This window comes from Pollachius pollachius (assembly GCF_949987615.1).
Source record: "Pollachius pollachius genome assembly, chromosome: 11".
In the NCBI taxonomy this organism is placed as follows: Eukaryota; Metazoa; Chordata; class Actinopteri; order Gadiformes; family Gadidae; genus Pollachius; species Pollachius pollachius.
In genome coordinates this window covers 4,583,340-4,611,188 of record NC_136944.1, presented here as the reverse complement: position 1 = coordinate 4,611,188, position 27,849 = coordinate 4,583,340, and the positions used below count along the sequence as shown (strand labels likewise).

At 47.0% G+C, this 27,849-nt stretch overlaps 1 protein-coding gene across 2 annotated transcripts; it reads right to left on the bottom strand.

The window, feature by feature from the left end:
* Positions 1–212: 212 nt before the first annotated feature.
* LOC307083000 (caspase recruitment domain-containing protein 10) lies at positions 213–27,849 on the bottom strand. Of its 2 annotated transcripts, none has more exons than XM_079746771.1 (24): positions 24,780–27,849; positions 20,078–20,380; positions 17,640–17,777; positions 17,121–17,307; positions 16,656–16,794; positions 15,952–16,137; positions 14,214–14,333; positions 13,485–13,610; positions 12,719–12,898; positions 11,075–11,179; positions 10,296–10,329; positions 9,532–9,569; positions 9,207–9,295; positions 8,988–9,046; positions 8,544–8,655; positions 6,473–6,650; positions 5,298–5,421; positions 4,535–4,775; positions 3,758–3,827; positions 3,456–3,555; positions 2,441–2,599; positions 1,926–2,038; positions 1,601–1,716; positions 213–1,005 (listed from the first exon to the last, which is right to left on the bottom strand). In XM_079746771.1, exons 1-24 carry the CDS (start codon positions 24,784–24,786, stop codon positions 798–800), a joined length of 3,132 nt encoding a protein of 1,043 aa, XP_079602897.1. In that variant the 5' UTR covers positions 24,787–27,849; the 3' UTR covers positions 213–797. The 2 variants fall into 2 exon arrangements, with proteins under 2 accessions (XP_079602897.1, XP_079602898.1); XM_079746772.1 differs by having other exon boundaries at positions 9,000–9,046.

The window sequence follows — 27,849 nt, the reverse complement described above, 5'->3', positions numbered from 1 at the left end:
TCTATTGGTTGTAATTTGGATTCTGTGAGTCACATAATCCAAATTACAGTGTAGTTGAGAAGAGTGTCACAGACTGTGACACTCTTCTCAACTACACTTTAATGGGTTGCTGTTAAAAAGGCATTCAGACACTGAAATCGGTTAATATCCGTTAATCACATACAATGAGTAGGCCCCTACACATCTGTCAAGAAAGGCAACATACAATAAAATAGAAAAAACAAAGTTTTAATGTTGTGCATTCGTACAAACACAAAGTGAAACTATTTGAACTATAACCTGGTCAACAGATTCAAAACAAACAGATCCGCTAAGAGTTATTTCCTTGGCCGGTTCCGGATTGGATGAGAATAACACCTGAGTGAATATTTTGAGAGGTAAACAGCCTGGTAATCTACCCACATGGCCCTCTAAAGATGCTGCCAGAGTGAGTGAAAGGCTCTGTGAGAACGTCTGTTCTGGTGGACTGTGCCAGCCGCTGTCAGCACCAGGACACAACAGTACCAAGCCTTTTCTCTATTAATTTAAATTAATGAATTGACATATATAGCAACCGCAATAGGACAATAACACGTCAGGTAATCTAACTACAAACAAGGGTTTTGCAGTCGTTTGATTAAAAAAGACTGCAGTAGTTTAAATCCTATGAAATGCCACATTTCCTTTTTTGTGGGCGAGGTGCATGTGTCACCTACTGGTCAATAACTGCCCTGCAGTTACTGAAGTCTGTCCAGTTCCACCCACGCCACTGTTCTCTGCTGGTGCTGGATGGCACTGCGTATGGCGGCCGGCTGCGGTTACTGCAGTCTCTCCAGTTCCACCCAGGCTACCGCCCTCTGTTGGCTGTCGATGGCACTGCGGATGGCGGCCAGCAGGTCGTCCGTGCTGCTCCAGCGGCTGGGCTCCAGCGTGTGGTGGAGCAGTGGAAGAGTCTCCAGCTGCAGTTCCTCCCTCCGACACAGATCCTCAATCACCTCCTCCTCTCCGCACTGGGGAAACCACTTCCTGTAGGAGTGCCAGGTGAAGATTGGTTAAGATGGGTGTGTGATCAATCCATCTTAACCGTCTCTCCTGGCTTCACTCAAACATCCCTTACCAATACAATCTGTCCGCAAAAGATTGTACGATTGTTTTTTAGGCTCATTCCAGTTCAGTAGCGTTGTGATAATGAGCTCTAATAACCTGTTTATCTGAAGCGAGAAGCTGGTGACCAGGTGCCTTAGGAGGGATTGGGTGTGGTTGATGTCGCAGTCATTTGGTGGATCAGCTCACTAATCTCGATCAGCAACAATTAAGTTATGATACAGTCTTTAGCAGACGCTGTCATCAAAAGGTTCTCACAGCAGGTAAGGTGGAAACATTTTGCACAAAGTTGGCTACAGGTTGACTGCAGACATTGTGGTAGAAACCAAACAATTCAAATACCTTAATCGCTACACTAAACTTCCACCTTTTCAACCTCAAATTGTCTGACTTGCACAGAATGTCTAAACAGTTAAGTTTGTCTCATTAACGATGACATTGTGTTCTGATATGTTTAGGGTTAGGGTCAGAGTTAGAGTCAGGGTTGGCGTGAGTGGGCTGAGGCAGCGATGCATACTTCAGTCTCCTGTGCTTCTTGTTCTTGGGCTGGATGTGGATGACGATTGGGTACACTCCCTGCTTCAGCAGACCCTGCACATTGGCCAGGCTGAGCTCCAGAAGACAGTGCTTATCCTGAGAGAAGAGAGATGGGGGAAAAGGGGGAAAGGGGGGTAAAGAAAGATGCCCTGGAAGTGGAGGTTCTTTAAGATTGAAGGACCAGTACCCTCAAGGTACTTCACCCTTGAAGACAGATACCCTGGAAGTGGAGATACTTTAACTTTGAAGTACAGGTACCCTGGAGGTACTTTAACTATGAAGTACAGTTCCCGGCGCTGGTTCACCTGGCTGACGATGTCTTGTATGGACTGCAGCCTGATGCCCAGAGAGTCGTCTGGAATCGAGGGGTTCAGCATAAACACGTGTTTCTGGCACCTCTCAGTGGCCGGGATGGGTTCTGCAGCATATAAGGGAAAGGAGTGTATACAGGCAGCATCCATGAATCCCTGTTTGTGAAGCTTGAGAGGAACCGTTGGACATTTTTTATTAATTTAAAAAGCTATTAAGGAATGAATAACAATGAGCTCTCAATGTATCAAATATGGATAGTTTCTGTTGTTGGTTGCAATATCTCGCAATCTACGGCTTCTAAAGCAATTGACAGAATTAACACTGAGAGATGACATTATGTCTGTGTGGGTGTGTGTGTATCTATTTTTCGGTGTATTTGTGCGTATTTGTGTGTGTGTATGTGTGCGCGTGCGTGCGTTTGTGCGTGCGTGCGTGGTGCGTGCGTGCGTGGTGCGTGCGTGGTGCGTGCGTGCGTGGTGCGTGCGTGGTGCGTGCGTCTGTAGCTCACCTGGAGGGCAGGTGTTGAACTGCAGCTGGGACCGGGCGGGCTGCAGCAGCCGCTCTATGAGCCCCCTGGAGAGCAGCGACGGGGAGAAGAGCACCGGCCGCCGCGCCTCCACCTGGACCGGCTGCACCAGGCTGTAAGGGATCAGCTGCTGCTCCTGGCCTGGGGGTGGCATAGAGACACACACACACACACATATAGACACACACACAGACACACACACACACACATGTAGACACACACACAGACACACACACATATAGACACACACACACACACACATATAGACACACACACAGACACACACACACACACACACATGTAGACACACACACACACATAGACACACACACATATAGACACATATAGACACACACACACATAGACACATATAGACACACACACACACACATATAGACACAGACACACACACACATATAGACACACACACACACACACACATATAGACACACACACACACACACACATATAGACACACACACAGACACACACACACACATGTAGACACACACACACACACACACATATAGACACATATAGACATTCACGTATTTAGACACACACACACACACACACACATATAGACACACACACACACACATATAGACACACACACAGACACACACACACACACACACACACACACACATACACACACACACACATAGACACACACACATATAGACACATATAGACATTCACGTATTTAGACACACACACATATATAGACACACACGCACACACACAGATACACACACATTTACACACACACACACACAAACACACACATACGCACCCACAGACACACATATAGCCATGCATACGCACACACACACACACAAGAAATAGACACACACACGCAGGAAAACCCACACACATAAACACACACCCATTCACACAATGTCAACACATAAAACCCAGACTGAAGGCTGAACAGAGTAATGATAACATTGTGCGTGAAACAAGGTGTCGTCTGCATATCGACCGATCATCTTACGGTGGCTCAGCGTGTAGAGGACCTGTTTGGACGGGCCCCCGGCGCTCGGAGCCACGGCCTTCACCAGACGCACCCGCCCAGCCGCCGCCTTCCTGGAGAGCTGCAGGAGAGACACTTTTTTTTAATTCAGGGGATTTTGCTGACGCTTTTACCTGACTTCTACCTGACTGCTCCTCGTCAGGAGCAGTCAGGTAGAGGCGCCGTGCTCAGGGACACCCCGGGTTGGCTGGTAACTTCCGGTTACCAGCCAACCCGCTCTAACTCCTGAGCTTCTGTCATAGCCTCGCGGCGGGCAGACGTACCACCTTCTTCTTGAGGCCCTTCTGCTCCGAGGCCATGGTTCTGAGTTGCAGCAGCATCAGCTGCTGGGCCCTGAGAGGGACAACGGAGCATCGGCCGTTACAGGCATTACATATCATAACACCTGGCAAGTGTATCGACAACGCACAGGATGACCCAGATGAAATACCAGAAATGCAAGACACAACATCTATTTACCATTTATCTGAGAATTGTATTCAAAGATATCGGGAGCAAACCCAGAACCTTTCCCTCGCCACTACACTTTCCTGCCCCCTATCTACCACTTTCTACATCTGACCTCTGACCTCTGACCCCTAGCCCTACCTGTTGTGGTGACCCCTGACCCTACCTGTTGTAGTTGGGTGTGACCCCTGACCCTACCTGTTTTAGTGACCCCTGACCCTACCTGTTGTAGTTGGGTGTGACCCCTGACCCTACCTGTTTTAGTGACCCCTGACCCCTGACCCTACCTGTTGTAGTTGGGTGTGACCCCCTGACCCTACCTGTTTTAGTGACCCCTGACCCTACCTGTTGTAGTTGGGTGTGACCCCTGACCCTACCTGTTTTAGTGACCCCTGACCCCTGACCCTACCTGTTGTAGTTGGGTGTGACCCCTGACCCTACCTGTTGTAGTTGGGTGTGACCCCTGACCCTACCTGTTGTAGTTGGGTGTGACCCCTGACCCTACCTGTTGTAGTGACCCCTGACCCTACCTGTTGTAGTTGGGTGTGACCCCTCACCCTACCTGTTGTAGTGACCCCTGACCCCTGACCTACCTGTTGTAGTTGGGCATGGCCCCGGCCTGCAGCGGCTGGGCGGTGCAGCGGTCCAGCAGGCAGCAGCGCCACTGGTACTTCCCCTGGTAGCGCGTGTCCGTCACGTGCATGATGTCATCACAGCGCGCCCCCAGGAAGGGGACGTCCCCGCTGGGGTCGATGTCCAGGTTGACCCGGACGTAGAAGGAGTCGGCGCCCAGGAAGGAGGGCGCTGCCAGCTGGGAGCACAGGGCAGCGTAGGCTGAGAGAGAGAGAGGGAGAGAGAGAGAGAGAGAGAGAGAGAGAGAGAGAGAGAGAGAGAGAGAGAGAGAGAGAGAGAGAGAGAGAGAGAGAGAGAGAGAGAGAGGGAGAATAATTTAATGTCAGAGAGTATGCTTTGTAGGCGTGATGTGATAAACACCATTTGCTTAAGCTTTGATCATCAAGAGTCTTACAATAATAAAAGAGAATACATTATAAGCATGGGTGATCCCCAATGGGAAGTGGGGATCACCTGACAGTTAAATCTGTCAAACAACTCCCATGATCCCACGGTACCTCACAATGACATGGAGTTCTGGTTTGGTACTTAAAACGTTGATTTGGTGCTCTGTGATTGGTTGTATGTGTGTGTGTGTGTGTGTGTGTGTGTGTGTGTGTGTGGTTTCTGTTCATTTGTTTAAAGAAGCAGTCTGCAATATTTCTGTGTAGTAATGAAGTCAGATAACAGACAGCTAACGTTCGTTGTGTGTGAGCCCTGCCCCCCCCCCCCCCCCCCCCTCACCCTTGGGGTTGGCGCGGTGCTTCAGGGTGGCGGGCTCCGTCCACCACTGTAGGGAGAAGTGGGCCACCTCCGCTGTGCACTGAGACAGCAGCACACTGCCCCCGCCCGCCAGGACCTGCTGCAGCTGCTCACACACACACACACACACACACACACAAGTGTACATGCACACACACACACACACTCGCACACACACGCACACGCACGCACACGCACGCACACACACACACACACACACACACACATGACTCCCTTTCATTTCCCCGAAAGTGTTGGCAGCCGGTGAATAACATGGGGTTCAATGGGAGAGAGGAGGAAAGTCCTCCTCTGAGTGGGTGTGACTAGCTAAGGGATCTGGATCCCGCCTACGTCTGTTCATAGCGCATGGCTGCGCTATGAACCAATAAGCAGGAGCCCTGGCTGTGGCGCAGCCTGGAGGGAGGGGTTATCCCCTCAAGTCTAGGCTACGAGGTCCAACGAACCCGCTCAGTCGTATCCCTCGTTTCCACCGAGCGGTGCGCTACTGTTCGTTGCGGTACAGTCCGGCTCTGTTCGGTTATATTGGTGTTCCCGTAGCCCGCGGCGGGGAGGATTGACTTGATCTATAAATGAAGTCCCTCAATCTTAATTGGCTTAACACCATGACCAACATTCTGAAACATCCGTTAACATCCACATTTGCCTCAAACAATGTTAGGCTTACAGCCCATGCAAATAGTTGTGAAATAATGTTCTTGTTGTTCTTTCAATTGTTTGTTACTCTGACCATTCTGTTTGATATTGTCGAAAGGATGTTAGTGAATGATTCAGAGCATGATGCATTTTAAATGGCATCACTTTTGGTCTTCATTTTTCTTAAAACAATTGTGGCTGAACATAAACATAGCCAAATTACAACCAATAGCTTCAGTCATTGAGGGCAAAAATAGGCCCAATGCTAGGCCCAGATTTTTTTATTTAGTGCTGCCCACCAGCTTTCAAAGTACAATGCTGCCACTGGTGGATTTGTATCAATTCACATAATTATGGCTCACATAACACACTTATGCCACCATACACCACTAACAGTGCAAGCAGGCCAATGGCAACCAAGCAAGCAGTCCTTCCTCCCTCACTTTAAAAAACACCAGCCGCCACTGACACACACACACACACAAACACACACACACACACACCTCCAGCAGCTCACTGCCCTCCTGCAGGCCGCAGCGGGCGGCGTGTGACCCGGGGGTCACATGACTGACGAAGACGCCCGTCTGGTTCCCGCCCACCAGAGTGACATCATCGTCAAAGCTGCCCTGCCTCTGCTTGACCGCGATCGTTGGACTGGACGACGGGGACACGGGCTTCAGCCTATCGGATCATCAACAACAGTAAACATTACGTGAGGGGGGGTGGGGGGTTGGGCGGGGGGCAGGATGATCAAGTCGTCCGGGGTCCCACTCCCAGCGAATACAAATTCCTTTACTCATTCTTATCTTTAAATCCAGCTATTGGCAGTGAGTTACTATTATGCCATGGTGATGTAAATTCCAGTGTAACTACTAATGACTACAACACTAGTCTTTAGCATTAAGTGTTAAGGGAAAAGTATAAGGTATTAAGTGTTTTGTATCATGCATGGTGCTGACTGTGGACTGTTACTTGTTGAGTGTTGATTAAAGTGTTCAGTGTTAAGGGATAAGTATTAAAGGGTAGGGTGGGTAATTTTTTTATATCATAATAGCCAGTCAGCTATATGTAGGTGAAGTGCTCTGAGAATATCTGCCCATTACTTTGCTCTCCCCTGCCTCTGTGTGCCGCCCCCAAAAATTGCCACCGCTCATGTACACTTTGACCAATCAGAGCGAGGCTCTGATTCTCATTCGTTCTTATTGGCTGTGGGACTGTCCGTTCACCTTGGCAACGACGTTGGTGCGTCCCTGCGTGAGCGTTCACGAGCCTAGCAGTCTGACAGTTTTGCACTACTACGGCGACAACATATGAATAGCAATGTCTTCATCAACGGCCCCTAAATTTCCCATTCCCCGGATACCAACAACTAACACCGCTAAGACAGCGAAAAAAAGAGGAAAGACACTTGTTGAAAGGACAGCTACTAAAAGGGAGGCGGAGAGAGCTCGAAATAAAACCAGAGTAAACATTGGCGTGGCTTATGAGCGATGGAGAGAGTTACGTGACCTGAGAAACGTAAAATCGGACGCTGAGATGGCTACATTTCTTATAGACAGGTAAGGAAAAGTGATATCTCTCCATGGTATATTGTGAAGAATATGTAAAGTGTCGGCTGGTATGGTTTTTTACTAGGCAGAGCCACGATAACTGTTACATTACGGTTCTGTAATGTAACCGTTTCAATACGGTTCCGTAGGATGTCTTGCACTGGCCCATGGTTCTTTTCCGCTCCGTTTTATCTGTTAGTTATGGTCACACTAACCTGTCGGAATAACACAGAGATTGTTCTCACACGTCGCCTAGGCCTCAACGCAACTGTGGATAATGTCCGAGTCACGTTTGTGTAAAAGCTACTTTGACACAACTGCCAAGATAAGCACAGCGAGGGAAGTGTAGCATATGATATTTCATGTATTGTTATAACGTTGTTGCAAGCTAGCAGCAGCCTTGCACTAATGTTTAATTACCTCGGAATCTGACATGGTGTTTCGTCTTCCTATCAATGTAACTGAATTCACATGAACGCGCATAACTGACGTTCGGAGGGAGGAGCTACGGCAGGTAGAGCGTGGCAGGGAGGGAACAGAGAGAACACAACGGAGTCTCAACGGCTGTTTTCTCCCAAATTACCCACCCTAGCTTTAAGTGTTCAGTCTGAATGATAAGACAAGCTAGTCCTGTCTATAAGTGTTGAATGATCTTGATGAATTGATGAAGATAATCAAGCATTTTTAAGTTGCTTTAGGGGGACGGCTGTAGGAAGGTGTGGGATAATTTCAGCTGGATACTATCCAAATCAAGCTTACTCTGACTGGTTCCTTCAAAATACCCACAAGGCTTTAATGTTCAGAGTTGAGTCATAAGTATTTAGTGTTCAGTGCTGAGTGGTGAGTATTTATTGTTCAGTGATAAGTGTTTAGCGTTCAGAGTTGAGTGTTCAGTGCTGAGTGGTGAGTATTTATTGTTCAGAGTTCAGTGGTAAGTATTAAGTGTTGAGTGTGAGCGCCCGTACCCTGGGGCGGCAGGGCAGGGTTGAGTGTTCAGTGTTCAGTGTTCAGTGAGCGCCCGTACCCTGGGGCAGCAGGGCAAGATTTGGGCAGGGGCAGGCTGACCAGGTCGGGGGGAAAGACTTGGGAGTGCAGGGAGCTCCAGGAGTCACAGAGCGACGGCTCGCTGGGAGCTCCTGGATCACATACACACACACGTTAAAACACACACAGGTTTAGATTAACCGTTTAGATTGTGGCATCCACTGTTACATTCGCATTTACAGTCATGCACACACCGACGGCAGTGTCAACCACGCAGGGCGACAGCCAGCTCGTCAGGAGCAGTCAGGGTGAGGTGTCTTGCTCAGGGACACCTCGACACTCCGCTAGGAGGAACCGGGGGTCGAACTAGCAACCTTCCGGTTACAAGTCACCCTGCTCTACCTCCTGAGCTAAGCCGACCCGACCCCGGTTTCCCAGGCCGTCGTTTCCAGAGGCGAGGAAAGTGTAGGTAGTTCCTCCTCACCGTCTAACGTACCTGAGGTGTCGTCGTTGTCGTCGCTGCCCCAGGAGTCCAGCTCGAACCTGACCAGGAGGAGAACAGCACGGCTCTGGTTAGAGAACATAGAGCTATAGGGTAACTCTGAGGAGCTGGTGCTGGTGGCTCAGTACCACACGGCTCTGGTTAGAGAACATAGAGCTATAGGGTAACTCTGAGGAGCTGCTGCTGGAGGCAGGCACTCACTCCGTGTTGAAGCGGCGGTTGATGGAGTTGAGGCAAGGCGGGAAGGGGAAGGTCGACAACCGGTTGATTTCCTTCTCGTTCTCTTCCATCTGAAGGTATGAGACGATGATGAACCCAGGGTGACTGTTAGCAACATGCACTTTTACATCAGTCAGTCGGGACGATGAAATAAGTGTCCCAGATTTATATGAAGTGAATCGAGTAATGGGTCAAGGGCCAATGGCGTTTCAAGCTCTTTTTTTCGTCCATTTATAGGCCTCGTCAATTCTCAAGTGTAATTGTGGAATGATTATGGAATGAATATTGCAAAATTGCGAAAACTCACATGAGGCAGAAGATTGTCATCTGAGTTGGAACGTGATTCTGAAATGGAAGCACATTGGATTAGATTAGATTAAAATGTTACGTCAAACAACGTTTCCATCACTAGAGGGCAGTAGGTACCTAGGATAGGATAGTGTATGATAGTATAGTATCAGTATATTTATAGGATAGGTATAGGATAGTATATGATAGTATAGTATAAGTATAGTTATAGGATAGGAGTGTATAGTTATAGGATAGTATAGTATAAGTATAGTTATAGGATAGTATATGATAGTATAGTATAAGTATAGTTATAGGATAGGTATAGGATAGTAGTGTATAGTTATAGGATAGTATAGTATAAGTATAGTTATATGATAGTATAGTATAAGTATAGTTATAGGATAGGTATAGATAGTAGTGTATAGTTATAGGATAGTATAGTAAAAGTATAGTTATAGCATAGGTATAGGAAAGTAGTGTATAGTTATAGTATAGTATAAGTATAGTTATAGGATAGGTATAGGATAGTAGTGTATAGTTATATGATAGTATAGTATAAGTATAGTTATAGGATAGGTATAGGATAGTAGTGTATAGTTATAGGATAGTATAGTATAAGTACAGTTATAGGATAGGTATAGGATAGTATAGTAGTGTATAGTTATAGGATAGGTATAGGATAGTATAGTATAAGTTTATTTATAGGATAGGTATAGGATAGAATATTATGGTATAGTATGGGTGTGTCTCTGTGTGTTAACGGTTACTACGACGACATACCTCCTGGCTCTCTCACTGGGCCTTTGTGGGGGATCTGTAAGACACAGGAGAGGATATGACATCATCACCGCGACAACTGTCGGGGGGGGGGCAGGCCCTGGCACATTGCCACATGTTACACAACCTCTTCTGGAGAGCAGAAAAAACCCTTTATGATCCAGAGGAATGTACTTCCCTATCATAAACACATCAACACCATAATGACAGGAAAGGGAGTCGATTCCCACGATACCTGTACTAAGATTATTATATGAAACGGGGCGTTGGGGCGAGTTATGGCACGAAGAACACAGTTTCTGAGCCGGAGTCGGAGTGACAGGGAGTGATACGTCCTTTATTAGGTCATTAAATAATCATTATCCCAGTCCAGGAAGTAGCATGCTGAATACATGGAGTTTAACCATCTGTGGGGTGTGTGTGTGTGTGTGTGTGTGTGTGTGTGTGTGTTTAGTTGGAGTAACAGAGAGACGTCCATTATCACGTTCAGAGTCCTCAAACTCACGTTAAACAGTTCCACACATGGCGTAAAGCCATCATTGAGGAGTCTGTGTGTGTGTTTGTGTGTTTGTTTTGGTGTTGGTATGTCTGTGTGTGTGTATGTTTGTGCGCTTGCATGTGTGCGTGGGTGTGTTGGTGTGTATGTGTGTGTGTGTGTGTGTGTGTGTGTGTGTGTGTGTGTGTGTGTTCGTGAGTGTGAGTGCTTGCGTGCTTGTACGTGTGTGTTTGTGTGTGTGTGTGTCAATGCCAGTGAGGCTGTTGCAGGAGTTGTGAACTCTGACCTTTCTCAGCAGAGGGTTGGAGGTTGAGATGTTGGGGCTCAGGTCCAGACCGGGGGAGCAGCAGGGGCCAAAGCACTGGTCCTCACTGCACAGGGAGAGGTTGGACTGGGAGGGGGGAATGGAGGGAGGGGGGGGGGGGGGGATTAGCATGTGTCAGAGGAATAAATCCGAGGATAAGTCAAAGGAAGTAATATACACAGTTATTGTATTTTGTACGTCCTGGCACTTAACAATAGTACTTATCATTGTGCAGCATCTTATCCTAGCTATCTCTGTCTGTCGGGGAAGGGGTTAACCTAGTGATTGTTAGTGCGTGGCACTTGTTTCTATGAACATCCTTACTGTACAGACAGCGATATATTGTTGTTTCTCTTTCTTCTGACAAATGTACTTATTGTAAGTCGCTTTGGATAAAAAAAGTGTCTGCCAAATGCTTTCAATTTAAATAAGGCTGGTAAGATCATCTCAGAACAGCAGTAGGTCATCTATGAATACGGGCAACCTGTACTCCTTGGAAACAATGAAAACAAAGCTTGTATCAACCTATCCCTACAGTGCCACCCTCCATCCATTTATCTACCCTTTATACATCTTTCCCTTATTCTATTGTAATGGAAAAATCACTATTTTGCTTTGCTTTCTACTGTTGTTTCAAGCTTTTCCAAGCAGCAACCGGTTGTAATTCCACACTCCACATCAATCTGTCAATCCTTCTGTACATCCGTCCGTCTGGTCCTCCAGGCCCCCCTCCCTGACTCACACAGGGCCGACCCCCCTCCCTGACTCACTGAGTGCTGGCCCCCCTCCCTGACTCATGCTGTGTTCCTGAATCCTCGGACGCCAGCCATCCGAGTCGCCCTTTAGACGTCATTTCCGGTCTCAGAGCATTTATAGCGTTCCTGATCGTCTTTGTGATTGTGTCATGAACTTGGCTCGTCGTTGTTTATTGTTAGCTACATTAGCCTCTTTAGCAACCCAGTCCGAAAACAATGTATGCATAAATTGGTGACCAGAATAAAGTAGCAAGCTAATCAAGTGTGTAAGAGCATTTCAAATCAACATTTAAATGACCAACGTGGTACAAATACAAAAAGAAAATCTCTTCACGGGCGCAGCCATTTTGTTGAGAGTGTCATCACTGCTCTCGGTTAACTCTCAGATTTCAGAAAGATGAAGACGAAAAGGGGGCGTGCCTCAGAGAAATGCCGCAAGAAAGCTCGGAGATCTTCGACTTTAAACTTGGAAGTCTGGCGTCCGAGGATTGAGGAACACACCATCACACAGGGCCGACCCCCCTCCCTGACTCACACAGGGCCGACCCCCCTCCCTGACTCACACAGGGCCGACCCCCCTCCCTGACTCACACAGGGCCGACCCCCCTCCCTGACTCACACAGGGCCGACCCCCCTCCCTGACTCACACAGGGCCGACCCCCCTCCCTGACTCACACAGGGCCGACCCCCCTCCCTGACTCACACAGGGCCGACCCCCCTCCCTGACTCACACAGGGCCGACCCCCCTCCCTGACTCACACAGGGCCGACCCCCCTCCCTGACTCACACAGGGCCGACCCCCCTCCCTGACTCACACAGGGCCGACCCCCCTCCCTGACTCACACAGGGCCGACCCCCCTCCCTGACTCACACAGTTCAGGCAGGGCCCGGTCTTGTCCCCCTGCTGGCGGGCCCGCTCCTTCTCCTTCTCCAGCAGCCAGGCTTGCTGCTCCAGGGAGACCTGCAGCTCGGCGTTCCTCTTCCGAAGACGGTTCTTGTCCAGCAGGCAGTCTGTGTACTCCAGCTGCAGGCTGTCCCGGCTCCTCAGGGCCTGAAGTGTGAATGAAATGAATTATTGAAATGTACGTCTCATCGTCTTCGGTCTTTTCACAAAAGGTGTCCCAGATTTCAAGAAAAGAGCAGATTGGTTTACACTGATTTTATGTTTCCATGAATCATCATATGCGTTTTTCCACTGTACTATACTGGCATTGCTCGTACGGTTCAGTGTGGCGTGGAACGGTTCGGTGCGGCTCGGTACGCTTCAGTACGTAAAGAGTCAAGCTGTTGAGAACTGTCGCCATTCTCATACACAAGAACGCACACTTTATTGTATTTTTATAGGTCTATCTATATTCCTACAATTTGTAACTTTGACAACTTCTCGCTCCGAGCAGCAACCATGATTGACGTCACCGCAGTCCACTCTGAAGCGGGGGGGCTCACTTTGGGAGAGCAAAAAGTGCCAATGGAGACACGCTTATCATCTGGCACATGCTTCAGCAGACTGACTCTCATGGACTGATTGAAGGAAGGTGTGCTTCACATTGTTTCCTGTTAGAGCACGCAGAGGCACATATGGGGCTAGCGAGGTGAGAGGTGCTAACGAGCACGGATACATGACAGGACCCACTGACCTGGTCCCTCTCCTTCTCAAGCTCCATGGTCTGGTTGAAGTAGGAGATGGTCCTCTTCTGCTCCGTCTCCCAGTCCATCTGCAGGGTCTTCACCTTCAGCTGAAGCTGCTCACACTGGCTCTCCAGCTGTTGTCATAACACACGCACACAGTGAGCTAGGGTGGGGTCAAAACCAGAACCAAGGTCACTGTTCTCTGGGAAATAGTGAGCTCAAATACAGAGATACGGTAAGCTAGCAAGGAGTTCGAGTCACTGTAACCAGAGAAATCGGAGGCCAAACTACTTTGAAAAATTTCTTTGGTAAGCTGGCTGGGCCAAAGACTGAGCTATGTTAAACCGACGGCCTTAAAGACACAAATTCAGCTCTCTGTTACAAGAGATATGGTATAGCTAAGTTGAAAACATATTGATATGGTGAGAAGCTAAGCTAAAAATAGGGTCACCTTGCTGTTATTGTCAGTAAGCGAAACTACCTTTGAAACATACAAACTCAGCCCAATGAAGTTGGAGATATTGTAAGCATAGCTCAGCTACAATTATAATGTCAAATGTCAACACGCTGTTATAGGTGGTAGGCTAGGCTAAGATACATTTCAGCACACAGGGCTTAGCTTGCCGGCTTGTTGGCAGGCTAAGCCCTGATTTCATTCACGATAAGCCAAGTTTAGCTCGACTAAGCTAAACTGCAAAGAAATCATGAATGAAATTCAAGTTTTTCTCCGGGCTCGCCTCATCCATCTGCTCCTCTGTGCTCTCCAGCTCCTCCTGCAGTCTGGTGATGGTGTCACACATCTCCTGCCTCTGCTCCATGGCCTCCTTGCGGTCCTGATGCAGGATGTCCATCAGGGCCTGTCGTAGGTAACCATGGCACAGAGATCAATCAGCATTTAAGAGCATCCAAGTTGCACATCGATGTCAATCCCGGGTAGGAAAAGTGGCTTAATAGTAAGAAGAGGAGAATTGTATCAAAGCTTTCGGCAACACCTCCGAAGACCAGAGCTGTTATTCTTAATTCTCCTAAAATGATGAATTAATCACTAATGGCAACCATTCCACAATCAATTCTAATCCTATTTTTAGGAACATTTTGCTAACAATCGTAGTTACGTTGAAATTCATTCTTATGGGTATGATATTTGACTTCCACTCCAGTGGTCGCTGGTTCAAACTGGTTCAAACGCACTGTCCCAACAAGGAGCAAATGCAGTGTGCGAAATACGGGGGGTGTCCGGGGGGACTTGATCCCCTGATTTACCCATGAGACCCCCTGAAAGCCTCAAAAGCAAAATTTGAAGGGGGTCTCAAATTTCGTTAAGAAAATAAAAAAGTAAAATATTTTATTGTCACTAATGGTGATTTAAATGTTTTTAAGCTCACCATGTCCAACATTCGGAATTCAAAACATTTATGCACAAATAGGTTATTTTTTGCCAAACAGCCAGCCAGTCATGTTTGCGTGTACACAAATGAGCAATGTTCGCCAAACAGAAGAAAGACGTAATGTTGACAAGTCATACTAAAGACCGCTAGCAAACGAAAGCTAAACCAGCGTGTATTACTCACACACTTTGGGTCTATTCTAACTAAAGGTAAGAGGCTATCTTTTAATTCTTTGCAGTGACTGAATTGTAATGATATAACTGATTGTTGTGCATAAGATGAGTGTGCGACTGTGTGCGTGCATGTCCCTTCCGGCTTCGAGATACTGCATGGTTAAGAAGGCCATGTGGTTGGTTGTGGTCTTAGTGAAGCAGCCTAGCTTTGGAGTTGGAGAAGCTGGAGTGATTGTTTACGTGCGTGAGAGAGCAAGAGATAGAGAGCGCGCGAGAGAGAGAGCGCACCTGCCGTGATAATGTTTGGCTTTTTGAGTAAAATGTTGTCAGCATCCACTGTGGTTGGACGAATGTGCTTTGTGTATGTGTTCAATGAATCTGTCTGATCGTATTTGCTGTAGATGGATGGTTAAATAATGTCACATGATTAGTCATACTGCAGGCTTTCATTATGCAAGTGCCCTGATTGCGTGCCAGTCTTCGATAGGCTATAGGCTACCTGGCATTTATTCAGTTGTTGATTGTTCTTCTAAGTGTGCCATATTGGTGCCATTATTGTTGTATTTGCATTGTAATGCACAACTTTGCCTCTCATTGTTTTAAAACAACGTGCATCCAAACAACTTTAGCCAATGCAGCCTCCTATGTCCGCACTGACATAGGAGGCTGCATTGGCTAAAGTGTTGCTTTACAAATAGGCTACTATAGCATTTCAGATTATCAAAAATTGTTGTGTGTGTGTGTGTTGTCATGTAGGCTATAGACTGATTGCTTGCATCAATGAAATATTGTAATGCTATAGGTCTACTGCATATTGACAAAATTTAGATCGGTATTGCGCAACAATCGGGGGAAGGGCACCCCCCCGGAATATTGACGGTTATTTCGCACACTGAGCAAATTTCTCCTCTTACCCGGGTTCCAGACGTCGGCGCGTCTTTCGGGATGTCGCTGTGCTGCAGGGTTTTGATAGGCAGCGGCGGCGGAGTCCTCTTGATGCTGTTGTGGAGCACGCTGTTGCGCTTCAGGGACAGAGAGCGGGCAGGGCCGTTGGTGCTCAGTTGGTTCGCCTCCACCAGCCTGAGCTTCAGCTCCTCCACCTGCAGGCCGGGATCAGAGCATCAGATCATGACAAGTTGGTTATTCACCAGGTAGCCCCTGAGAAGAAGCCTGCATGTGGCTCTATGACAGTGGTTCTTAAACTTTTGAGACTTGTGTACCCCCTCTACATTTAGTTTTTTTCTGGATGTGCTTTCTTTCTCACGGATTCTCCTTTCACTGTTTTCAGATTTACATTTCAACCACTTTTTTTCACAATTTTCTCGATTTTCTATCGAAAAAATGAGTTAGCTTTCATTTTTCTGAGTACCCCCCAGAGTACTCCAAAGTACCCCTAGGGGTACACGTACCCCCATTTGAGAGTTACTGCTCCATGACCTTCTCCTCTACGTCGGGCTGGATCCAACACCGAGAAACTCTGAACCCACCAGAACGGTGATCGGTTCATTACAGGGTTATTGTGCGTGATCAGGCTGTGACCCAACTCGATCTCAACCTCGTCCTGGGTCCCGACCCACAGCTGAAGGCCCGGTCTAAGGTAGCTCCGCCTCCCGCCCACCTGTTGGAGGAGCTCCCTCTCGCGGGCCGAGGCTTGGCCCTGCAGCTCCAGGGCCCGGGAGTACTTCACGGCCTGCTCCAGGTGCCGGTCCTTCAGCCGGGTCAGCTCCCGGCTCCCCGACTCCAAATCATGACGCAGTCTGGGCGGGCGTAGGGGAGTGGGAGGTAGAGGGAGGGAGGGGGAGAGAGAGAGAGGGAGGGAGGGGGAGAGAGAGAGAGAGAAAGAGAAAGAGAGAAAGAAAGAAAGCGAGAGAGAGATGATGGGAGGGAGAGAGAGAGAGAGAGAGAGAGAGAGAGAGAGAGAAAGTAATTTAGCACAGCGTTCATCAGAGCATAAAATATGTATTGGGCAATCGTATTGCATAAATTTGCCCAAACACACAACCACACCCACACTTACAGGCACACACTTGCACACACACCCATAAACAAAACACACCCCCACCCCCAGGTCCCGGCCCCCCACCTCTCCAGCTGCAGCCGTTCGTAGCGGCGGTCGTGGGCCTTGCCCTCCGCACGGCTGCGCTCCTCTTCCGCCGCGCGGCAGCGCTGGGACAGCCGGCGCTCACACAGCCGCGCGTTGTGCAGCTGCTCCCGCAGCTTCTTCACCTCCAGCAGCAGGAACTGGGTCAGGCCCTCCGGACCCTCCTCATCTGGGACCCCACATCCCACGTCAGTACGGCGTGGGCCCCCTGGGCCCCGTTGACCCACATCAGTAGGGCTCAGGGACCCCCTCTCAAACTAATCTGACGTTATTATCAGTTAGCGCCATTATTAATGTGCGATTCTCCTGGAACTAATGTTATACTATTATCATGTAGCATCGTTATTAATGTTGTAGAGGCCTTGAACTAATGTTATAATGTCTCCGTATTCAGGGCATGTGACTCATAGTCTAGCCGGCTAGGAGCTCCAGGCAGCCTGGGGGTGGAGGTGGGGGTGGAGGTTGGGGTGGAAGTGGTGGTGGAGGTGGGGGTGTACTCACCCAGGATGAGGGAGCAGCGCTGGGTGGCCTTCTGGCCGGTCAGCAGGGTGAACTGCTCCGGGTGATAGAACTCCAGGGACTCCATGAAGGCCTGCAGGCCCCGGGGCCCCTGACCCCGCAGGATGTCCAGCAGACGCCCTGGGGACCCAGGCAGCATCAGGACCGGCTGGGCCACAAGTCCAGGTCCAGTCTCAAGTCCGGTCACAAGTCTTTGGCCAAAAGTCCAGGTCCAGTCTCAAGTTTTGGCTACAATTCCAAGCCAGTCTTAATTCTTTGGGACTTTCCACAAGTCCTGTCTTAAGTCCAGTCTCTAGTCTTTGGCCACTTGTCCAAGTCCAGTCTAAATTCTTTGGCCTAAAGTCCCGGTCAAGTCTCACGTCCAGTCTCAAGTCTTTGGCAACAAGTCCAAGTCCAGTCTCACGTCCAGTCTCAAGTCTTTGGCAACAAGTCCAAGTCCAGTCTTAAGTCTAGTCTCAAGTCTTTGGCAACAAGTCCAAGTCCAGTCTCACGTCCAGTCTCAAGTCTTTGGCAACAAGTCCAAGTCCAGTCTTAAGTCTAGTCTCAAGTCTTTGGCAACAAGTCCAGTCTTTAGTCTAGTCTCAAGTCTTTGGCAACAAGTCCAAGTCCCGTCTTAAGTCTAGTCTCAAGTCTTTGGCCACAAGTCCATGTCCAGTCTTAAGTCCAGTCTCATGTCTTTGGCCACAAGTCCCAGTCCAGTCTCAAGTCAAGTCTCAAGTCTTTGGCCACAAGTCCAAGTCCAGTCTTAAGTCCAGTCTCAAGTCTTTGGCCACAAGTCCAGTGTCAAGTCTCCTATGGTTGTACTAGGGTTGCACCAAAACCACTATTTCATTTCTGATAGAGAGTCCGAAAAATAAAACCATGTAACACAATTTTGAAATTGAAATTTAACATAAGAATAACACATAACACAAACATACTATGGTTTGAGTATTACAACTTTTATAATGATAACTATCCATACTAGTGCAGAGTAAATCCTGAGTATTATCTCAACTTTTAATGTTCTTACTTTTATAATCCCAAACACACACACACACGCACACGCACACACACACACACACACACACACACACACACACACACACACACACACACACACACTCTTTCACAACTGCAGGGTTAAAGTGCGGGGCAGAACACACCTAAGCAGCTGCTTCTTGACACTCTTTATTGACATGGGGTCCTCTTGAAGAGAGAGAGAGAGAGAGAGAGAGAGAGAGAGAGAGAGAGAGAGAGAGAGAGAGAGAGAGAGAGAGATATTCTAGGGGCCCCTCTTGAAGAGAGACTCTAGGGGCCCCTCTTGAAGAGAGAGATAGATTCTAGGGGCCCCTCTTATAAAGAGAGAGGGGGATTCTAGGGGCCCAGAGACTGTTTAATAGTCCTAACGACGGCAGAGCTCTGATGTCTGGGTCACTGTGGTTTTAGCTGGCCAAACCACTGTATCGGTCAAACCAGACTAGCCAAATGCTAAATGCTGGCAAGACAGCAGTAATGGTAGAAAGCAAGGTAATTTCCAAACCGTTATCTACTATGTGATCTTAACTAGGAAATAAGAATACCACAAGACATACACGACTAGACTAGCTATATGATAACAAGACAGCTTCTTCCTCCTGTTTTCCTGTTCCTAACCTCTAGTTAACAATTATCTCTCTCTCTCTCTCTCTCTCTCTCTCTCTCTCTCTCTCTCTCTCTCTCTCTCTCTCTCTCTCTCTCTCTCTCTCTCTCTCTCTCTCTCTCTCTCTCTCTCTCTCTCTCTCTCTCTCTCTCAGATCTCAGAGGGTGAACACAGATGTTTGACTGTGTGTGCGTTCCTGCATGCATGTGTGTGCTTGCCCACCAGTTTTGCTGATAAGCACTGGATGCTATGTGTCTGTGTGTTTCTGAGTCATGGTTTCACAACATGTTCCGTATTTGTGTTGTGTATCAGCTGTCTTCGTTGTGACGGGCTGTGTCTGCAGCCCACCACAGAAAGTAAATCTTTACTTTCTTTGTGTGTTTGTGTGTTTTTGTTTGTGTAGGACAGTTGCGCCATTCTGCCTAACAAACATGTTGTCTGACATGAATTGATAAGCAGAGTATGTTGTGTTTGGCTTTTGTGGTTGCATGCTCGTCAGGCTTCAACGGGTTCATGCCCGGTCTTGTGCGAAAAATTTGGGCCAGTGTTGGTCTCTCTGTTTGACACCAGGCCTGCATGCACGGTTGCGTATGTTTGTGTGTGTGTGTGTGCGTATGTGTATGTGCGTGTGTGCGTATGTGCATGTGTTTGTGTGTGCGTGCTCACCAGCCTTGCAGATGTTGAGGGGGTACTGTGTGTGTGTGTGTGTGTGTGTGTGTGTGTGTGTGTGTGTGTGTGTGTGTGTGTGTGTGTGTATGCGTACGTGCGTGTGTGTGCGTGTGTGTGTGTGCGTGCCCACCAGCCTTGCTGACGCGGAGGGGGTACTGCGTGGAGTGGAGCACCTCGTCCTCGTCCTCCCCGTCCATCACCTTGCACTGCCGGAGGTATGGCGTGAGCTTGGCGGGGTTCAGAATGCGGGTCAGCTTGTGGCGCACGGCCTCCACGCGCTCCCACAGCTCCTCGCAGCGCTCCTCCGCCCAGGGGGACGACGGGCGCGCCTCCCCCTCCTCCTCCTCCTCCTCCTCCTCCTCCACCTCCTCAACCTCCTCCTCCTCCTTCTCTTTGTGGGGATGTTCAGACTCCTCCCCCCAGACCGACAACCCTGGAACAGAGCGTCCGATTGGTTCCCGCAATTTTGACAAACAGTTGTAAGACACCTGACAGGAGTCTGGAGAACTTGAACGACAAGCGCGGATAGTATTGGTATTCCTGTTATCTAATACTACTGCTTATACCATCACTACCGCAACTACTGTTTGGCCTTTTATAATCATTCTGCCACAACTAGAAGGAATAGCCCAGAGGAGGCAGCAGCATGACTTATAAAACCACAATAACTATGAGCTGGTTGAGTGACTTATTTGATTTGGTTTGATTTGAAATGTGTGCTCTGTCCATAAGATGGGTGCAATGAGGGACTTACAGCGACTTTTCTTAGAGGCTTTTACCAAGCACAAGAAAGATGTGTCGGTACAACAGAGTCTACAAGTACAAGCGACATCTACGCGTCTCTGCCCCTATGTGAAGGGGCTCGAGGAGGAGAGACTTTGATTGGTTCTGCAAGGCAGGGGTTTTATTGAACTTTCTCATTGATTACGGCTAAGGCGACGGAACCTAGGAGATTGTCCTAAGTCTGTGGTCAAGCGAAGCCTTAAGCATTTGACTTGTGAGTCAAAATTCATGTTGTCTCCGAGCAGCCAAAGAAGGAGGAGTAGAGTTTGGCGAATTATCCAACTCCCCCAAAACACATGACTAGCACGCTAGCTTTTAGCAAGGTCTGCCTGGCCTTGTGGAAGACTCTGGTCATGCGGGATGATAGCACGGGCAGTGTGCATGGCGTCAGGTAGGTGGGAAGACTGGAAGGCCATCAGAACATCCAAAGATTGAATGAAATTAAATGCTACCACGGTTTGAGAACCGCTGCCCTAGAGGATGATGGGATCCAGCCCACACTGGGACGCTACGAGCCCCCCCCCCCCCCCCCCCGAGGGGTCAGCTGGCCCCCCAGCCCAGGTACTGAACACACAAAGTCCTGCAGGGGCTGCGGAGGGCGTCGCTGATGACTCGATGGCACTGATTGCTCAGATGTCATAAAAGGGGGAGGGCCCAATCCAGGGTTGGCTCAGCTGGTGACTCATTGGTCGCTAGGGTGGCAGCCAGTCCAAATGGCGGACAGCCTTTCACTAGGTTCACCCAGTAGACATATACTGGGTGTATATATATATTACAGATTCATATTATGGCATAAGGTGATTAAAAAAAAAGAAAAAGCTATAAAACAGATAAGACAGTCTGTCTGTCTGTCTGTCTGTCTGTCTGTCTGTCTGTCTGTCTGTCTGTCTGTCTGTCTGCCTGTCTGCCTGTCTGCCTGTCTGTGTGTGTGTATAACCTCCCCCTAATGACCTTATACTAATCTCCCTCCCTCCCACTCGTCTAGGATTCTCTTCAATAAGTATGATTCAGTGCGTTCACGCCAAAGGGAATTTTCGCCAAGGGTCGGAATTCCACACACACACACACACACACACACACACACACCAGGTTCTGAGTCATCCAGCAGGAAGGAACACACTGGGGATTCACGCAGGTCAGCAGACAAAGCTTTCTAAAGCGCGAGGTTTAGAGAGCAGCAGCCTCCATTGGACCCACTGAAACCACTTCCAGTCATTTAGTGGTAAATCTAATGCTGTGATAGAAGAACACGTATGGAAGCAAATCAAAGCCATTGAATTATGGATAAGGAAATGTGATCACCATTGATCATAACATTGAAATATTATACTTTGAAAATCAGATCATCGCAATTAATTTTTTTTGTTTTGAAATTATTTATTTATTTTTTAATTCAAAATTTAAACATGTGATTTCAAGTTGAGCCTTTTCAAAAACACTTTCATGTAAAAAATGTTTAACTGATTCATATACAAAAAACGGAGATTGCAAATATTCTTAATATGAATATGAATATGTTCATTACTCATATTGTAGTCATAAAATACGTACCAGAAAATTCAAGCCATAAAAATTGGAACTGCAGTAGCTGAGCATTCCAGGGAACAGCCTAAGCTATCAAGACTGAATGCAATCTAATCTGATGACGTAGTGAGATCAAACAAACCTGCTTGAGAATCAGGCCAACGATGGCAGGGAGAAGAGAGAATTGTCTGGTTTACGTCAGTTATGTATATTTAGACTCTGATCTCGATAAAGCACAGAGAGTTTAGGGTTCAAATCCCCATGGAACACAACAGAGCAGCTAGGATGACAGCAGTCGACTCGTTCACATTCAATTCTCCATTGCTTAGGCCTGCCAATGACTTACACTTTTAGACTGTGCACATCACTGCAGAGAGGTGGAGAGGCTCAGCAAATCACTAGAGAGAGGCTCAGCACATCACTACAGAGAGGCTCAGCACATCACTACAGAGAGGCTCAGCACATCACTACAGAGAGGCTCAGCACATCACTACAGAGAGGCTCAGCACATCACTACAGAGAGGCTCAGCACATCATTACAGAGAGGCTCAGCACATCACTACAGAGAGGCTCAGCACATCACTACAGAGAGGCTCAGCACATCACTACAGAGAGGCTCAGCACATCACTACAGAGAGGCTCAGCACATCATTACAGAGAGGCTCAGCACATCTCTATAGAGAGGCTCAGCACATCACTACAGAGAGGCTCAGCACATCACTACAGAGGCTCAGCACATCACTACAGAAAGGCTCAGCACATCACTACAGAGAGGCTCAGCACATCTCTATAGAGAGGCTCAGCACATCACTACAGAGAGGCTCAGCACATCACTACAGAGAGGCTCAGCACATCATTACAGAGAGGCTCAGCACATCTCTACAGAGAGGCTCAGCACATCACTACAGAGAGCACACACCGGCTATGCCAGACCAAACTCCACCGTAGATTGCAAGTTGGTCTGGGGAGGCTTCTGTCGTTTTCTTCAGCACAAGAGGCGTGATCAACGGGCCTAGTTCAACTGACTGTACGCAATTGGCTGCTTGCCGTCGCTTCCCTGTCGTCATGTGTCAATCAAGCCAAAAGCGCGCCAGGGGGTGAAGCCAGCTTGGTGATTGGCTCCCGCACAAACGTATCGGAAGCAGAAAGAAATCTATTTCTCAGTCTATTTCCCCAGGCAGAATGGGCTGGGGGTACTCAGTCTAGCTCAGCACATCACTGGCAGCAGACTCCGAGATTCAGGGTATCTTTCACCAGGAGTGAGAGAATAAATGATTGCACTATAACACTGATATCAACAATGGCATCTTGATACCGAGTGTTTACTGAAGGTTAGGTCACCACATGGCTCACCGTGGCAACGAAACAGAGATCAGTCTAAGTTGGTTTCCGAACCTTTCCCTGAATTCGGATTTAACATATCTGGTTAACCTGGGAATCCAGCTCCTTGAAATATACACAACCAGATCAAATATAATCTACAGGTTGATCAGTTGATAGGACACTATGATAAATATGAACTCAAACCAAATCGTGCGGTTAGAAGTTAAGCTCTTATACAACTCTTGGGTCAGGAACTGATAAACATATAGGCCTACGTATTAACTCAAATAACTAGTCCTTATTTGCGTAGGCCTATATATATATATATATATATATATATATATGTAACATATATATATGATATAGATATATATATGTAACATATATGATATATGTAACATATATATATATATATATATATATATATATATATATATATATGATATAGATATATAGATATATGATATAGATACTGAATTTGGGGTTTTCATGAGCTGTGAGTCATAACCATCAAGATGAATACAAATAAAGGCTTGAAATATTTAACTTTTGGTGTAATGAATATATATATAATAAATGAGTTTCACTTTTCAAATTGAATTATTGAAATTAATTAAGTTTTCCACAATGTTCTTATTCATTGAGATGCACCTGTAGCCTATACATATGCTATAGGCAAATCAAAAGGCCTCCAACAATCTGGAATCGTAACATGTAAGCCAACCTTGACCAGCCTTTGTTAACCGGTGAGGGACATGTTTCCATGTTTCTCAATTTAAACTGGGGGCAGGCTGGGACAGGTCAGTGTCTCCTCTGGAATCTCTGTCATCATGACAAGCATCCGCAGCGTGAGAATATTAAATTGAAAAGCTTGTTCGTAAAAGGTGCGCTGTTTCTTATTTATTGCTTTGCGATAAGCGGATAAAACGTGTTCATGTTTTTGATCGGATCTCCAGAGTCGGTTTCTGTCGCTCGGAGCTACAACGGAAATTAAGCGCTTTCGATTCGAGAAGCAATGTTGAAATTTGTCCATATTTCGGAATGGCAAGCTGGCATAATCAGGCATCATTAACAATACTTTTTGCTCCATTACGCACCATACCGTGCGTACTGGGAAGGGTGTGTAACTGGTTGACAGCATGTTTAACTATTAAAAACAAGGAACAAATCGTCAGCAAGTCATGAGAAAAAAACCAACTTACCGCTCATCGTCTCGTTGTGGAGATGACCGCAGGAGGGCAGAGAACAGATGAAACAAACGTACCTCCACCACGGGGTGGGAGCGACTCATCTGAAAAGCGGGTTGACAAGGGGAGGTCTCGTGGCTGTACCTATCTACAGCACACGCACACGCGCGTAAACACGCACATGCATGCGCTCTCTCTCACACACTCTCACACTTCAACACCAGTGGCGACTGGTCATTAGGGGCAAATGGGGCTCGGCCCCACCTACTCTCACAAGAAAAAAAGAAAAAATTAAAATATCAAAAAAATTCAATATAAAATAAATTATACATATATATTTAAAAAAAAAATCTCCCCAGAAAGTACTGTAAAATAATAAGTTTGGCGCTTTAAGTTCATTTTTAGTCGACCCTGGCTTGCTTCTTCAGACTGAGTTCGTCTGGAGGGGCAAGAGGGGCTCGAGCCCCACCAGCCCAATTTAATGTGTATTGGACTTGAAAATTGAAATGCGCATGCTCAGAGTCTCTGTTGAAGTGGACGGAAATTATTTTACTTCTGGTGGGGCTAGCCCCACCGGGACCGCCATGGACATATATGGTTCGTTCCACTACAGTGTAATTTCATTTTTCACCGTTCATTGGCTGTAGTGTGTGTTGTGATGAGTCATGACTCGAGTGACCTCCCACCTCACCTCACGTGCTGCGCGCGAGAAGTCCGGTAGTGAAGAAGAGAAGGATAACTTTGCTAACAAACATGTCGGAAGCACATAAATGAAAACGAGTCGACAACATGAATGAGGTAGATCATCTATTGGAGCAAAGATTTGAGACCCTTAGTCTGGAGGAAAAATTAGAGGTAAAACGCCTTATGTCTTGTGCTTTTCAGTCTATTTATGTTTTTCTCGTCTTATATGTTCCCACTGCAACTTGTCGTGGTGAGTGGGCTTTAAACCAAGACAGGCCATTCTGAACCGTTTCTTTCACAGCTATTATCTTTGATTTCTCCTCCAGGACACTGCCTATGGGAGGTGTACTCCATGGTAAAATGATATTGGGTTCTTATAGTAACTCTTACAGCTGTTTGCAGTAGTATCATTTTATTCTGAGGTTTACGGAAGCTTAGTTTAAAGTTTAAAAACTTTTAAAAACTATACTTTCATTTTTGGAATGTTTTGATGTCAGCAATAAAATATGTGTATTTGGGATCGAGTTGCATTCCCGCTAATGTTCTGCCAATGTCAGGTGAGTCACTCACAGCTGATATGATGAGGCATGACAACGACATGACCATAATCATAAAGATAAACTTACACTCAGGTCAGCTGCCAGTGTGTGTTTGGCTAAAGAGCCAGGGCAACGATACCTTTTTCCTCCATGTCGCGGTTCAGTCTTCTTCAGATTGATGTGGAAGAAGTGGAAGAACCAGAGACGTCGGAGAACCCTACGCAGTCGTTTGAGAGTCATAATATCGTCTGGAGCAGAGCCAGAGAGAGAAGAGTTGCGACACTCTGTGATCTCGCCGGTGGGGTGGTCACGTGGTTCATGTAAGCCTGTATAGTTCCAAAACACACCGCGCTGCCATGTTCTTCTATGGAACTGACAGCAGCGATTGCAATATTGAATGGTAAATATACATGTAAAAAACACATACCCAAGTACTTTTTCGACTATTGTTGCATATTTGTAAATGCCAGTTTTACATTTGGAGTGGTAGGGTGACAACTGAAAGCTACTTAGATACGTTTGTAAGTTTGAGGGAAAGCTTCACATTCGTGTAGCATGGGTAGCACTAGGCTACTGACTTTAGTGGCTTAACCTTAACTTTTACTTTGCTACATCTGTTCTGAAATCTAAGACGATTCAAGTCAACATTATTAGAGCACGAGGGCTCTACCACAGCGAATTCCAAGCTTTCCTGTCTGATGTAGATGCTGAATACGGGAACCTACTCTACCATTCGGAGGTGCGCTGGCTTAGTCGCGGCGCCGTGCTGAAGCGGTTTTATTCACTGAGGTCGGAAATCGACCAGTTTTTGAAAGAGAAGGACCGACCTCTTCCTGAGCTGAATGACCCTCTTTGGTTGGCAGACCTGGCTTTTTTAGTCGATGTTACAGCCCATCTCAACACACTGAACAAGAGCCTACAAGGAAAAGACCAACTTGTGCCACAACTGTATGCGCACATGAAATCATTCTGTGTCAAGCTCCGTCTCTTTGAAACACAACTACGTAACTTCAATGTTGCGCATTTCCCCACGCTGTCAGAAATCAATGCTGCTTTTCCAGAGGCAAATATTTTTGCTAAAAAGGATAAATACGTGTCTGTGATCGCAACTCTCATGACAGAGTTCAGTCGGCGTTTCCAAGATTTTTGTAACATTGAAAAAGAAATAAAGCTGTTCTCGACTCCCTTCCTGATGGCCGCAGAAGACGTGCAAGAGAGTCTGCAGATGGAACTGATCGAAATGCAGTGTGATGACCATCTGAATAATCAGCCTCCCTACCCGATTTCTACCGGAGCTTGGAAAAGGCCAAGTTTCCTATGATGACGCGCCACGCAAAAAGATTGATGAGCCTGTTCGGTTCAACATATATATGTGAGACAGACAGCCGTCTCTGTAATGTCCTTCGCATCTCAACCACCAAACTTACGCCGGACCTGCCAGCCATCCTTCAGTCCAAAGCGCAGCATCACTGCTCCCACTGAGTGTAACGCTGTTCCCACTATAGGCGAGTTAAAAATATATTACACAGCATTCATATGTAATACAGTATGACACTAGGGCGAGAGAAAATGAGAAAAAAAATGTGGAAATTACACACGAATGGTACATGTCTACATGTAATATTTATTTTATTTCTTTACACTTCATTTGAGTTTGTATAGTAATACTTACATGTTACATTTGCTTTTACTTAACAAGTATAGAAAACAATAAGACTGTTGAGTTCACTTTTTGAATGTGAAGTTGTATATTTTCTGCCTTTAATACTTTCTTTTCGAAAACAATGTACCTATGTGAATACTGTTGAAAGAGAATTATTTACTTCTCCCCTTTTCAGGGTGTTACAGAGACAGACAGAAAA